Source organism: Plectropomus leopardus, chromosome 16 (assembly GCF_008729295.1).
Source record: "Plectropomus leopardus isolate mb chromosome 16, YSFRI_Pleo_2.0, whole genome shotgun sequence".
Classification (NCBI taxonomy): domain Eukaryota; kingdom Metazoa; phylum Chordata; class Actinopteri; order Perciformes; family Serranidae; genus Plectropomus; species Plectropomus leopardus.
In genome coordinates, this window is record NC_056478.1 from 15758301 (window position 1) to 15771763 (window position 13463).

Genomic DNA, 13463 nt, shown 5'->3' on the forward strand with positions numbered 1-13463 from the left:
CATATCTAAGCTTACTTCGTGCACGGCCAAGTGCCGCGCGTACCTTCCCGTAGAACCGAGTTGACGCCCACGGTAACAGTCCAATCGCGACTTGTCTTTCAGCGCTCCCGTCCAATCAGAGCGAGGCGGGCTCACTGTGGGCGGGTCTCGAGCTGCTCCGGAGAGGGACATTGAGATAGTTGAGGAAAGGAGGCTTGTTGGGCACGAATGCCACTCGTTGCGCGTCCTTATAATTTGGAGAGGTGTATGCAGCGCACGGCCCGTTCGCCTTTCCAGGTGGAAATCCAGGAGGAGCTGAGACCAAACTTAACTGGGACGACTGGTGAACCCGGTTCAGGACAGGTGAAATTCCCAGCAGGCTGCCTGTAAGGCCACAGGATCGATTCAGATGTAGGGAAATGCAGTGTGTCTCAGCGCGGGTAGGAATACTGCAAATATATCTGCCTCAACAAGTCAGTGCTGGATGTTAAAAATGTTATTTTCTTAAAACAAGTTTAAAAATTGTCAGCGAGGTGAGACTGTGTCATAGTTGCTTTTTTTTTCTAGCGCTGCTTAACACGTTTCAGGAACTGTGTTGGATCAAATGACATTACAGTAATCAGCAACATGATATTTTATTTTTCCTCAAGTGCCAGAAAATGCTTAATTATTTCACTTCACTTGAAGAAGTTAAACATCTTTTTTTAAAAATGAATATTAAAGGCTGGCTTTGTGGCTAAAACGACTTGAGATGGACATGTTTGCAGTGTGCCCTTCACCATTTTTTAATTATTCTTTTTTACCAATGGGGTGAGCTTGTTTTATAGAAGTAAAATGTTGATGATGTATATTCTCATCAAATTAAATTACAAAATTAAATGCAGGGAATTGCCAGTGGTATTGTCTTTTATTGCACTGAATCGTTGCTGCTGTGGTTGTTATTGTTTGTTTTTTTACATTATGGCCATTATTGCTCCTCTTAGTTATGACTATGCTGTTAAAAGCCGATAATATCAGATTTATGATCTTAAATAAATTAGACTTAGATTTTGATGGACGATTGATGTCTAAATTCATCTGTAGCGTTGTTTTTCAGCTCCATCTGACATGCAGGCCTGCATATATTAAAATAACACACGAGGCAGACGACCCCTGCATCCTGTCCGGTCTTGGTGTAAACTTGGCCTCTGCGCATCAAAATGCAATGCTTCTTTTTTCCTGCTGGATGTGGCAATAATGTGTGTTTTTTTCTCTCTCTGTGTGTTTTGCAGGTCATGGATGAGATCCCGGAGCAGCACCGTGGAGCTTTAACTACAACCAGTTGAAGATACAGCTGGAGTAAAAGGGATATTCACACATTTTGGGGATTCGACTGTTAAACACCAGCTTTTTTTGTGTGTGAAAATATGCAATGAAAAGGAGTCAAGGCGGAGAGGAATCAGTGAAAGGGCTGATGTGAATGATCACCTTTGCTCAGACGAGGAAGGATACGGTGAAAAGGCGCCGAGATGAAGGAGAAATCCAAAACGGCCGCAAGGACTAGACGGGAAAAGGAGAACAGTGAATTTTACGAACTGGCCAAAATGTTGCCTTTACCGTCGGCCATCACCTCCCAGCTGGACAAAGCATCTATAATAAGACTGACAACGAGTTACCTGAAGATGAGAATTGTTTTCCCTCAGGGTGAGCGAAACCACACGAACAAAGGGGAAATTCTGAGAAATAATGACAAATCCACTGATCTGCTATTATACAATAATCCCTTGGTATATAAAAAAAAAAAAAAAAAAAAAATTCTTAGTTGAGGCGAGTTATTCTGCAAATATAACAATTATTTATAATATCAGAAATCCCTGTAGCCCTAATAATACTATAGTAATATTATGGATCTAAAAAATAAAATTCAATGAAATATAACCTGCGCTCACAGACCGCACTTTAAGCCATGAAGAGACATTACAGGAACATTAGTGTATTTTTTCCCTGATCTACAGGGGGAGTCTTTACAAATGGATTATGATGGTTTTAAATTCAGCATGTCTAAAGGAGACGATCTGCCACCATCTTTTATAGAGGTCTCTGCAGGCTGCTTTGACTGCGTGACTGAGAACGAGACGTAGCAATTATAACAAAAAAGGCCCTGCACGGCTTCTAATCACCTAAAGCCACGGAAGCAGGAGGCGCACACACAACCGTACACAGGCTCTGTTGTTTAAAAAAAAAAGAGACTAATGATCTCCCGTGAAATCTCATCAGAAACCCACGTTTTTGCTGCCATAGTAACGTACAGGTAGGCTACATAAAAGTAAAATGACAAAAATACATTATTAAAAAAGAAAAATAGGAAAAATACTTTTAAAATTCTTCTGAAATAAAGAAATCATAATAATAATTTATTCAGTTGCGGTTTTTTTTTATATTGTGTATCCATCCGCCGAAAACAATTTGTTTTTTATTGGTCATTTTCTACACTCGTTCATCTGGCTGGGTTGATATGTCCAACAGCAGAGAGCTATTTTCATTTTCATTTACAGCAGCACCTAATTTCACTGGTGATATCAGAGCTCCATGAGATTTCACATGAAACTGAATGAATTTCAATGAGCAGCGCTGGCTGTTCTTGCTTTGTTCCACTTATACGAAAAATAGTCCCCTACACTGAAGGATTTATTGGACAAAAAGTCTGAAGAAAATCTATTTTTAAAAAACATTTTTTAAAAAAAACAACAACATAAAAATAATATTTCTTATATTTTCTGGGGCATCAAGATGAATCAAAATATAGTCCTCCTGCCTCCTGCTAATTAACTGATATTATTATCCCTTCAGGTTGAATATGGCAGTTGTCCTGAGAGTCACATCGCTCGTGCACCTTGTAAACACCAACAGATTATCGAGGCTCATGTCTGCAGCCTGTACAACATGTGACAGACAGAATGGGACACTGTAAATGCTTTAACACTAAATAGGCCTTTTTAACAGGCACGCCTCTGGCTTGAGGGTGTGTGTGTGTGTGTGTGTGTGTGGCCTAACTGTAACAATTACAATGATAACAATGGACACTTATAACAAAATATAGCCTACTGTATTTATTTTTTCCAATACTGATAAAACACACACACATACACACACACACACACACACACACACACACACACACTCACAATGTAACGCCGCAGCCAAACAGCATTTTTAACTCCTTCTCCCCAGGTTTGGGTGAGGCTTGGGGTCATGCAAGTCGAACAAGATCGTTGGACAATATTGGACGAGAGCTGGGATCTCATTTACTGCAGGTATTACAATAAACTGTTAATTATATCTGCTATAGAGAGAAATATGTTCGTGTGAAATCATGTGTGGCCTGTTGTCCATTTGCAGACATTGGACGGATTTATCTTTGTTGTGGCGCCAGATGGGAAAATAATGTACATCTCAGAGACAGCGTCGGTCCATTTAGGATTGTCTCAGGTCCGTTTGTACAATCAGGTTTATTTAATCATATTATTCAAGGTATTTTATTTTCTGAATTTCTGTTATTCTCAAAAACTTTACAGCTATTCTGACACAAATGGAGACATTGTGTTGTCGGCGTGTTTGCCTATTAAATCCATCCCAGTCTGAACCTGTTAATTACATGAGTTATTCTCAACAGGTAGAGTTGACTGGGAACAGTATTTATGAATATGTCCATCCTGCCGACCACGACGAGATGACAGCTGTGCTGACGCCACATCAGCCCTATCACTCGCATTTTGTCCAAGGTAAAATACATTTAATCTCTAAATAGCTACAGCCCAAATAAATGCCGTCTATTTGCAATTGCATCACAACATAATCTGTGTGGAGCGAATGCAACGGTTAGGTGTCAATATTACCCAGATGTAACATAGATGCATAATGATTCTGCACAAATGTGCGAGTCGGATAGCCATTTCGTTTTCCTGCATGATGCAGTTTGCAACAAAAAAAAAAATCGCTGCATATTTTCATGCATCTCCCTCTATATTTTTTATGCAACATAAATAATGTATTTATTTTGTTATCTTTGCATATTATTAAAATGCAGTACGCCTGAGACTATGTTTTAAAATAGGCAGACTTATAGCGACAGCTTACAGTGTATTTTTTTCTCCCATGATTCTGAGTAAACTGCTATTTTATAATCGCCCAGCTGAAAATGTTTTCCTTCCTTCAGAATATGAAGCGGAGCGCTCTTTCTTTTTGCGGATGAAATGTGTGCTGGCAAAAAGAAACGCAGGCCTCACTAGCGGTGGATACAAGGTAGGCAATGCATCTTGTGAAATTTAACTTAGGCAAATAATTTATTAATGAACAAAACATGAATTACAACAAAGTAAACAATGCAATAATTTATTTAAAATATGAGTCCAATAGTAGCACTTCGGTAATGTCGCTGTGCCATTGAGACTACAGCGCAGAGTGGGAATTTAAATATTCTTTGGTATTTCTATATTATTTCTGAAGGCTAATGATGGAATCAGAACTTTGGTCAGAACACGGCGCAGCTCGTTGATCGAGCTAAATAATTCACTACATTTCAGGATTTTCCTATATAAATATAGCTTTAATATTTTTGTGTCTATCTGCTGCTCCACAGGTGATCCACTGCAGCGGCTACCTGAAGATCCGTCAGTACAGTCTGGACATGTCGCCTTTTGAGGGCTGCTACCAGAATGTGGGTTTGGTTGCTGTGGGTCACTCGCTGCCTCCCAGCGCTGTGACGGAGATCAAACTGCACAGCAACATGTTTATGTTCAGAGCCAGTTTGGACATGAAGCTCATCTTCCTGGACTCCAGGTACACAATTTATTGTACATGTTATTAAGGGTTTCTTTCTCTGCTGCTTTTTTTTATCCGATGTTCTTTGTGTCTTTGTGTGTGTGTGTGTGTGCTAAAGCAAATACATTTTTCATTAAAAGGGTTTAATTAGTTCTCTATGAAACTACAACATCTTCTTTCGTTTTGCATGTAAGACACAAGCCATACAGATAAATCTTAAGTATTTATCGGCAGTGGCAGATCTATTGGGTTGGAATATAAGCCAAATGTTCACCATTTCAATTAAGTGTCTACTGATTGCCATTGCCAAACATATGTGATTTTTTGTGCAAATTATATATAATAATAATAATGATTATTATTTTTATACATTTATTTATTTATTTTTCCGCCACCCCTTAAAGTCTCTGTGCCATCCCATGAATATTTCTCTAACTGCCCCTGGATCCCTGGATCACTCTGCATATTTTAAAAACAACTGGTTAATTCCTCTCCAGGGTGGCAGAGCTGACGGGTTACGAGCCCCAGGACCTGATCGAGAAAACCCTGTACCATCACGTCCACAGCTGCGACACCTTCCACCTCCGCTGTGCACACCACCTCTGTGAGTTACAAGCCTGCACTATTATGCTTTTACAACAGGCTGGCTGACCTTCTTTTGTCACAGTAGGCAACCTGCTGCAGACAACCACACACACAAACACGCACGCACACACACACACAGACATGTACGCGCACACACATTGTTAAGTACGATAATCTTTGTCTTCTGTCTGATTCTTTTATCTCCCCTCAGTGCTGGTAAAAGGCCAAGTCACCACTAAGTATTATCGTTTCCTGGCGAAGCACGGCGGCTGGGTCTGGGTCCAGAGTTACGCCACAATCGTCCACAACAGCCGGTCCTCAAGACCTCACTGTATAGTCAGTGTCAACTATGTCCTCACGTGAGTATCACTTAATATTCCTAAAATCAGAGAGAGACTCTTCTTTAGAGAGCAGATCAGTTTAAGAATAAAACAAAAAAATATGTGCAACCCTTTCTTGTTTGTCCATGGAAAGTGTAGCTCGTGCATAAAAAAGGTTGGAATCTTTCATTTGTAATTATAAATCATGCATTCCAGGAATTAAGTTGTTACATTTATTGCATTTTGGACTAAAATCCCTAGAATCACAGCTACATAAACAAGCTTTACGAGGCTATGCTGGGCTAAAAGCAGCTGCATTTTTAATGGTGTTTGCAAAGGGAGGAGCATTGATTATTTAACTAGATTAAGTAAAATCATATCATACACTCTTATGATCCATGCTTGAAGCTCACTCTATGATATGATCGGTCTTTGTCTCTTGGAGAAATCCTTCTCTTTATCCCTCTGTAGCCTCTTGGTACAAATCCACCAAACACTGCGGCTGCAGGGCTTCAGGCAGTCATGTGTTATGAGAGCACAAAGCACACTAAGGCCCTTTGAGACAGCAAGACAAACATCAGGGTTCAACCCCATCAAAAAACCTCTACTGTCACCATCGATCTGCAGTCTAAGGAAAGCAAAATCGATCAAACGGTGAACTAGGAATCAATAGCTATCTCATAGCTGTAGCACATGTTGAATTTTCCTCGTTAAGTTTGGTTGATCCACACATGGCTTTTCTGTGTGCGTGCATGTCCCTCTGCGCGTGCAACTGTGTGTTTGCGTAAGTACGTGCATGCGTGCATATGGCTGCACTCTACCTATCGATTTTTACCAATGCAGCAAGGAGACAACAAAGTAACTGCATTAAAATGACAGTGCATTTCCGATCGCATAATTAGCTCCAACACCCAAGTATCCAAAAGCTCACATGTAGCAAGAGCACAAAAAAGGCACTGACATTAAAAAAAACAAACAGCAATTCATTCAGCTTGCCCCCGACAGCATTTTAACCTGACAAGAATCCATTAATAAATCATGTTTGGAGGTTGGCTGGTGGCGTATTTCAGACATGAGGTGCTCTGACATTGACCCTGAGGTGGAATTCGGCTAACACAGCTGAGTTTGCACAAAGGCCCAACATTATTGGCTCAGACATAAGTCATCCAGGGCACAGATAGGATGCAGAACCAGCCACCGCAACTATACCTGCAAGAGCAAATAACACTCACACTGTGTACTGGCTATCCAAACACAGCCTTTCCCCTAAGGTGTTGTACATAAAGAATGGGTCATATTTAGAGTCATATTAAAGAGGCTGGCTGTGCAGGGTCAGGGATGGGCCACAGGGTTTAAAATGCCAGGCAGCTGCTATTACATACTGTTGATGTGATAAGTTAAGAATAGGCTCATGTTTGCTGAACACTTGACACAGGAGCCTTTTCACTCCCTCGACAGCGACACTTGGAGTGAGTTCAGCTGCAGGAAAGTGGGTTAAAATGTCGAAGATGGTACACAAGCTGCATGCGCATGTACAAGTAAAAAGTCCCATGCATTATGAAAAAAATACATTTCTAATAAAATGATTGCAGAGGAGATACAGTGCAGAGAAAGCACTTCTGCACATGCTTGTGTGTGTGTGCACACTTGCTCATGTTTTCTAGCACGGTTCTGGCAATGGTTGCACGGCAGAAAAGAATGATTAACTTCCTTCATGGTGTCTGTTATGTTTCTCAGAAGTGGGAGGGCTTAATCTTTTGAACTTATCTTAAATGTTGTTTTTACTTCTCATAGTCCTCACATCGCTTATGGAATAAAAAGTGTGTTTGCAAAATAAGTCTCTGTAGTTATCTACATTCAATATTGGCCAAGACGTCTGCTGCAGACTAATTACTGATTATGTCACTTGGAGCAACACAACCACCGAGACTGTGTAAGAAAGAAAGAAGGTGCCTCGATAGTTTGGAGAAAGTGCTAGCGTGAAGGTTCGAGATGCTCTGCACTGATTGAGAAAAGCTTGGAGGAAAGGTGAACAACACAATGCTCTCCCTCAACAACATCGAAAATTTCCTTAGGCAATGCACTAAACTACAACACAAAAATGAAGTGAAAAGAAATGAAATGAAGATGCTCAGGGGCCCACAGCAGGTAGCTCATTAAAAATTTTAAACCAAAGTTAAGATGCATGCTGTTCTAGTCTGCTCTCATTCCCAGGACATCAAATACTGCCAGTTTTTCATGCCCCATAGTGAGATATTGAGGCCAAGGTCACCTCTTAGCATCTTCATGAGATGTACTCAGCTTTCAACTAATTCCAAGTAAACCCATTTGAGCAATATCTGACTCAAAGACCATCTGATGTAGTATAACGAGTGAGAAAATGCAAGTGGGATGGGAGAGAGCCAAGTCAAGTCCATTGTCTTTATAAAGCCTGATATCAGATCAGAACTTGCCCCAGAAGACGTTACAGCAAATGACATCCCTCTGTCCATGGACCCTCACAGGAAGTTGAGGTGGATGGCTCAAACAAAACTGTACTTTCATCCAAGAGACCCCAATTAACAAACATCACTGATCTTGTGTGAAACCAAAAGTCATCATTTTTTTAAATGTAACATTAAGTCACGATGTCTCCTGTAAAACCACAAGTCAGTGTTGTTTTAACATAACATTATGTCTGATGCCACTCTGACTTATTTAAGTCATGTTGTGTTATGTAACAAACCCAAAACATGATCTTTTTATAAACCTAACTAACTGCAACCATTACATAACATTAACCACGCCTTACACCGTGTTTCAGCTGTGCGTCACATAGATACAACAAAGGGTGCCTCGTGCATCTCTATGAGATGCCAAGGGGTGGAACAAAGCATTGGTTTTTGATAACCTTGGAATGAGAAGGGGTTGGCTGTTTGGAGAAAATTAAGAGTCGACAGCAACGCTATGTGAGGTTGCACAAAGTACTAATGTCTTGAGGTAAAAAATAGACACGAGTACAGCTGAAGCTGATGGGATTTGGTCAAAAACCAAAGTATTAGACAAATTAGGATTTTAACCTGCTGGGGCACTAAATGAAAAGCCAGTTTTTTTTCAAAGTTATTAGAATCTATCCTGAGAAGGGCACACATGTTAATACCAAATTTAATGTCAATCCATCCAATAGTTGTCCAGAAATTTCAGTCTTGACCAAAATGGTGGACTGACTGCCATTTCTAGAACTAAACAAATTCACAACCTGGATAAATATGGGTTCAAGTTTTTACATTTTTTTTTTATCTCTAACATATATTTTGTTTGTATCAAAAGGGACACAGAGTACAAGGGAATGCAGCTGTCTTTGGACCAAATGAGTCCAACTAAGCCAGCCTTCCCCTATGCTGACAGTCACAGTGAAGATAGGAAGAGCACCAAGTCACGTCTGACCCAGGCCAAGGCCAAAGCCAGAGTGTCACCCTACCCACAGGTAATAAACAGCCTGCTGCACAGAGCTAAATCCAGAGAGGAGACTGGGTGAAGGCTTAATTGATACATAGTTCACAAACTTTCTAAACTGTGATTGTCTTGTTCCTGTCAGCAGTTCTCAGCTTTCAATCCAGAGCGTTCAGAGTCAGACCAAGACAGCCAGTGGGGAGGGAGCCCGATGACAGACTCTGCATCTCCTCAGCTGCTGGATCCCGGAGAGGCTGCTGAGGCATCTTGTGCCTACCGACTGTATCCAGACTCAGGCTCCCTGTGCTATGGCCTGGGTCTATCAGAAGATGATCTCGCCCATGCTCAGACGCATCCTCACACCACCACCTGTGACCGAGTGCGATGCCAGAGTGGCCGCTACTTCCTTGGAACCCCCCAGTCGGGAAGAGAGGTGTGGTGGGACGCCACGCGCTCTGTGCTCTCGCTGCCAAAATCATCTGTGGAGAATAGCGAGGGCTACGAAATCACATCCTACCATGGAGCCATTCACGGTGAGGTGTTAGGGTTGAGACCACAACCATCTGTCTCTGAAAATAGCACTGGCCTAACTTCTCCTGGTAGCTGTTTTCCAAATGTTATTATGGGATATGCTAAGTTGTTTACAGCGTCTCTTGCCAGTGTGCCGATTGCTACCATCTGTTCAAAAATTGCCTGCAATTGAAAGCCAAGTTATTTCACATTTCACATCCTCAAACAGGGAAACAACCCCCACTGTGCTTGTGCCAAGACATTCAGTCTAACAGACCATGGTGCTATACGCATGTGAAGCAGAACTTCACACATTATGAAGGCAATTCGTGGTTTTTAGCGACAAAATTTTCTGATAAGAATCATAGGACACAGATCATGTTGGGAGTGGTTTTCACACACTTGCAGACAGAAAGGATCAGATTACTGATTAACACAATGTCATTCATTGATTCAACTGTTCTGAAATGTGGCCACTGAACTCTCTTTACAGGACGGGGCCACTGGGATGAAGACAGTGTCGTCAGTTCACCTGATGGAGGCGGGTCCACCAGTGATTCCGGTGAGCGATTCCATGGTGACCACTTCCGGGCAACCCCTCGAGAACCCAGCAAGATGGAGACACTGATCCGAGCCACACAGCAGATGATCAAAGAGGAAGAGAGCCGTCTGCAGCAACACAAGGCGCCGCTGGACGTTTCAGGCCTCGCCAAAGCTCACAGCCCGTGCTTCACCTCCTCGCTACCCCACCACTCCCAGCTCACTATGCCCAGCGTGGTGTGCCGTGGCCCGGGAGCCCCCAGTATCGACCTCTCCTCTGAACGCCTCCACCATCGGGACAGCGTCAAAGTGCTCGGCCCACACGACAATGACGAAAACACGACCAGTCCGGTGTCTCTGTCTCGTCTCAGCAGCCCCAGCTCTGATGGCATTCCCAGGTCGGGCCTGTCCCTCACCAAAGACTATATGCAGACGGATCTGTCACCACACCCTCCGCAGCCCCAGGGGAGCCCGCTGCTCTATTCGGCCCAGGATAGGCAGCCGCTGGACAGGCAGGCGGCCTATGCTTTGACTGGATACTCCCTGGAGCACCTGTATGACCCAGAGAACCTTCGGAGTTACTCAGGCCTGGCCTGCGGAGGAGTCCAGTATGATGTGGCATCCCATGTGAGGATGCAGGCCGAGCAGATGCAGGGACACAAGGCCACCTCAGTTATCATAACCAACGGGAGCTGACGATATCTGGTGCAGATAGGTCCTGTTCTGTAGAAGGTGGTGCTTTATGCACATGCAAACTCTGACCAGGTGCTTAATACAAACAGCCGGACATTAAAACAAAAAAAAGAATAAGTGGTACCTGCACTGGGTTGATGCACCCTTGGTGGCTAATTCAGCACAATCTGTGTTTGTCAACCTTTGTATCGTACCATCTTTTCTTTCTCATCAGAGGATGATATGAACTAGTGTCCAAGAACTGAAGTAGGTCTGCAACTTCACAGGGTGGAGGTTTGTTCCCTTTCATAGGAATTTAGTGTTACTTTAATGGTGAACTGAATTCCCTCTCCCTGCAGAGTCGACCTAAGCTTTGAGTCTGGTTAAACATCAAGCTAGTGTTTCTGTTCCAAACGTCTCATGCACCATTGGCCATGTGAGTTAATCTGTCCTGGACCCAGTTTCCAAAGGCAGTAAGAAAAAAGAGTTGTTCCATTGCCCCTTCACCTGAAAACTCCTTCACGCAGATCATAATGTTTAATACATGAAGTGCAACATAGAAAAGGCAAGAGTTTCACTATTGTAAGATGTCAATGTTTCCTGGTATTTATTTGTCGGTGGGCTGTTTTCTGTATGTGTCATTTTTTTCTGTCCAAGTAGAATCTTTATTGGTCGCATTAAAATTAATTTGGGTGTTTGGGTCACACCAACATTAGAATTTAAAAAAAAATTAATGAAGTGGAAAACAAAGAAAAATGCTTCTGATATGTAAAAGTGTAAAATTTGCAGGTTGACTGTTTTAATGTATACATGAAATGCTGTCACATACAGCGCAAGAGAGAGTCCAAAACACAAAACACATTTCTAACCACCCTATATGCCCTCTAGGCATTGTATGTACCAACTTACAGTTGTGGCTGAAACAATATTTTTTTTTACATATCAGAGTATAATTTTCCCTGTTTTACCATTTAACTGTTACCCAATGTATAAGCATATGTAGAGTACACTTTTAATTCCTTAAATCGTGCTCCACATGCAAAGAAACCATTTGTTTTTGTTGTCATGACAGTTGAAAGGGGTCAAATAACTGATTCAAACATATAAAAATGTGTTTATTGTCATCAGTTTGTTATTTAATTTATGATGTAAATATCATCTCACAATGAACTTTTGAGCAAGAAGTGACAAGATTATTTATTAATTGGTTTTAAAAAGTCTTAAATCTGAATACAGTTGCAAAGAAATACGTTTTGTCTCTTGATTTTTGTCATACAACCATTATCCGTCAAAAGTGAGTACACACACATAATGATGCTGCCTCAGAAAAACTCCATAAATGCAACTTTGGACAAACTGTAAATTAATTAAGCTATAAATTCTGACTGGATCTGGAGCTGCAATGATTTATAGATACATTTTCAACTATTAAATTATTGATTGATTAATTTGGTTTGAGGATTTTTTTTTAGGAAAAAAAAGTCAAAGTTCTCTGATTCCAGATTCTTGAATGTGAATATTATCTGGTTCCTTTGCTCCTCTATTACAGAAAATGGAGTATCTTTGGGTTGTGGATAAAACAAGAATTTTGAGGACGTTATCTTGGGCTTTGGAAAACATTGATATACATTCTTTTTTACCATTTTGTGGACCAAACAACAAATCAATTAATCAAGAAAACCATCAACAGGTTAATCAACAATAAATGTAATCATTAGTTGCAGCCCTAACCAGGCTACCTTTGTACAGCTGATTTTGAGATGTAGATATAGATATACATATAGATATGTATAGACCTATAGATACTAAGTTAATTACTTCCTGTGTAATGATGAAAAATTTGGCTCATCCCACATAGAATCACACTTGGACAGAGACTTGGATACTAAATATAAAACTTAGAAAATATTATAGATGGTCATATGTTTTTTGTGAATTTCATAGTTAATTATTTTGTAATATAATAAACAAATTTACAAAAAATAGAACTAGAAGACATAAGTCTGAAACCTTAAAGGATAGCTATGATGTCATTTCATATTTTTTTGTTATTGTCACCAAATCCTATGGAAAGACCAAAACCATTGGAAAGATGTAAATCTGGGTCACACACACACACACACACACACACACACACACACACACACAACACACACACACACACACACACATATATATATATATATATAGACAGATAGATAGTAAATTGATAGATAGATAGATAGATAGATGGAAAAAAACACGTTTTTTTTTTTTAAACAGCTGGGCACTGTAGTTTTTACTCTAAATTTAGTGGACGAGTAGTGTCTTAACTGGGGGACTATTTACAGTTGTGGATTTATACACGTTTGTTGCTCTAGTGAAAATTCATGGCAGAAGGAGGGTGTATTTTGGGACTGAGTCAAACTACAAACTAACAATGCTCATCATAAGAAAAGAACATGTCCCCCAGTGCAATGATATGGCTGGATTACCTTTCTACAGTTTTTGAAAAACAATGGAGGTCCATGGCACAGATAAATAAGCAAGCCTGCCTATTAGAAATTTTGCTTGGTATGTTACTAAACAGCTTTCCTTATTACATTGTTGTGTCAAAGATATAGCTGCCTGGATTACCAGAGAATA

At 40.9% G+C, this 13463-nt stretch overlaps 1 protein-coding gene across 1 annotated transcript; it reads left to right on the forward strand.

The window, feature by feature from the left end:
* The first annotated feature begins 269 nt into the window (after window positions 1-269).
* Window positions 270-10948, forward strand: LOC121955587 (single-minded homolog 1-like). The gene is made up of 12 exons (XM_042503610.1): window positions 270-342; window positions 1251-1662; window positions 3190-3272; window positions 3358-3447; window positions 3632-3740; window positions 4175-4260; window positions 4598-4797; window positions 5277-5383; window positions 5576-5723; window positions 8994-9150; window positions 9262-9649; window positions 10120-10948. The coding sequence occupies exons 2-12, from the start codon at window positions 1488-1490 to the stop codon at window positions 10860-10862; spliced, it is 2286 nt and encodes a 761-aa protein (XP_042359544.1). The 5' UTR covers window positions 270-342; window positions 1251-1487; the 3' UTR covers window positions 10863-10948.
* The last annotated feature ends 2515 nt before the right edge of the window (window positions 10949-13463 follow it).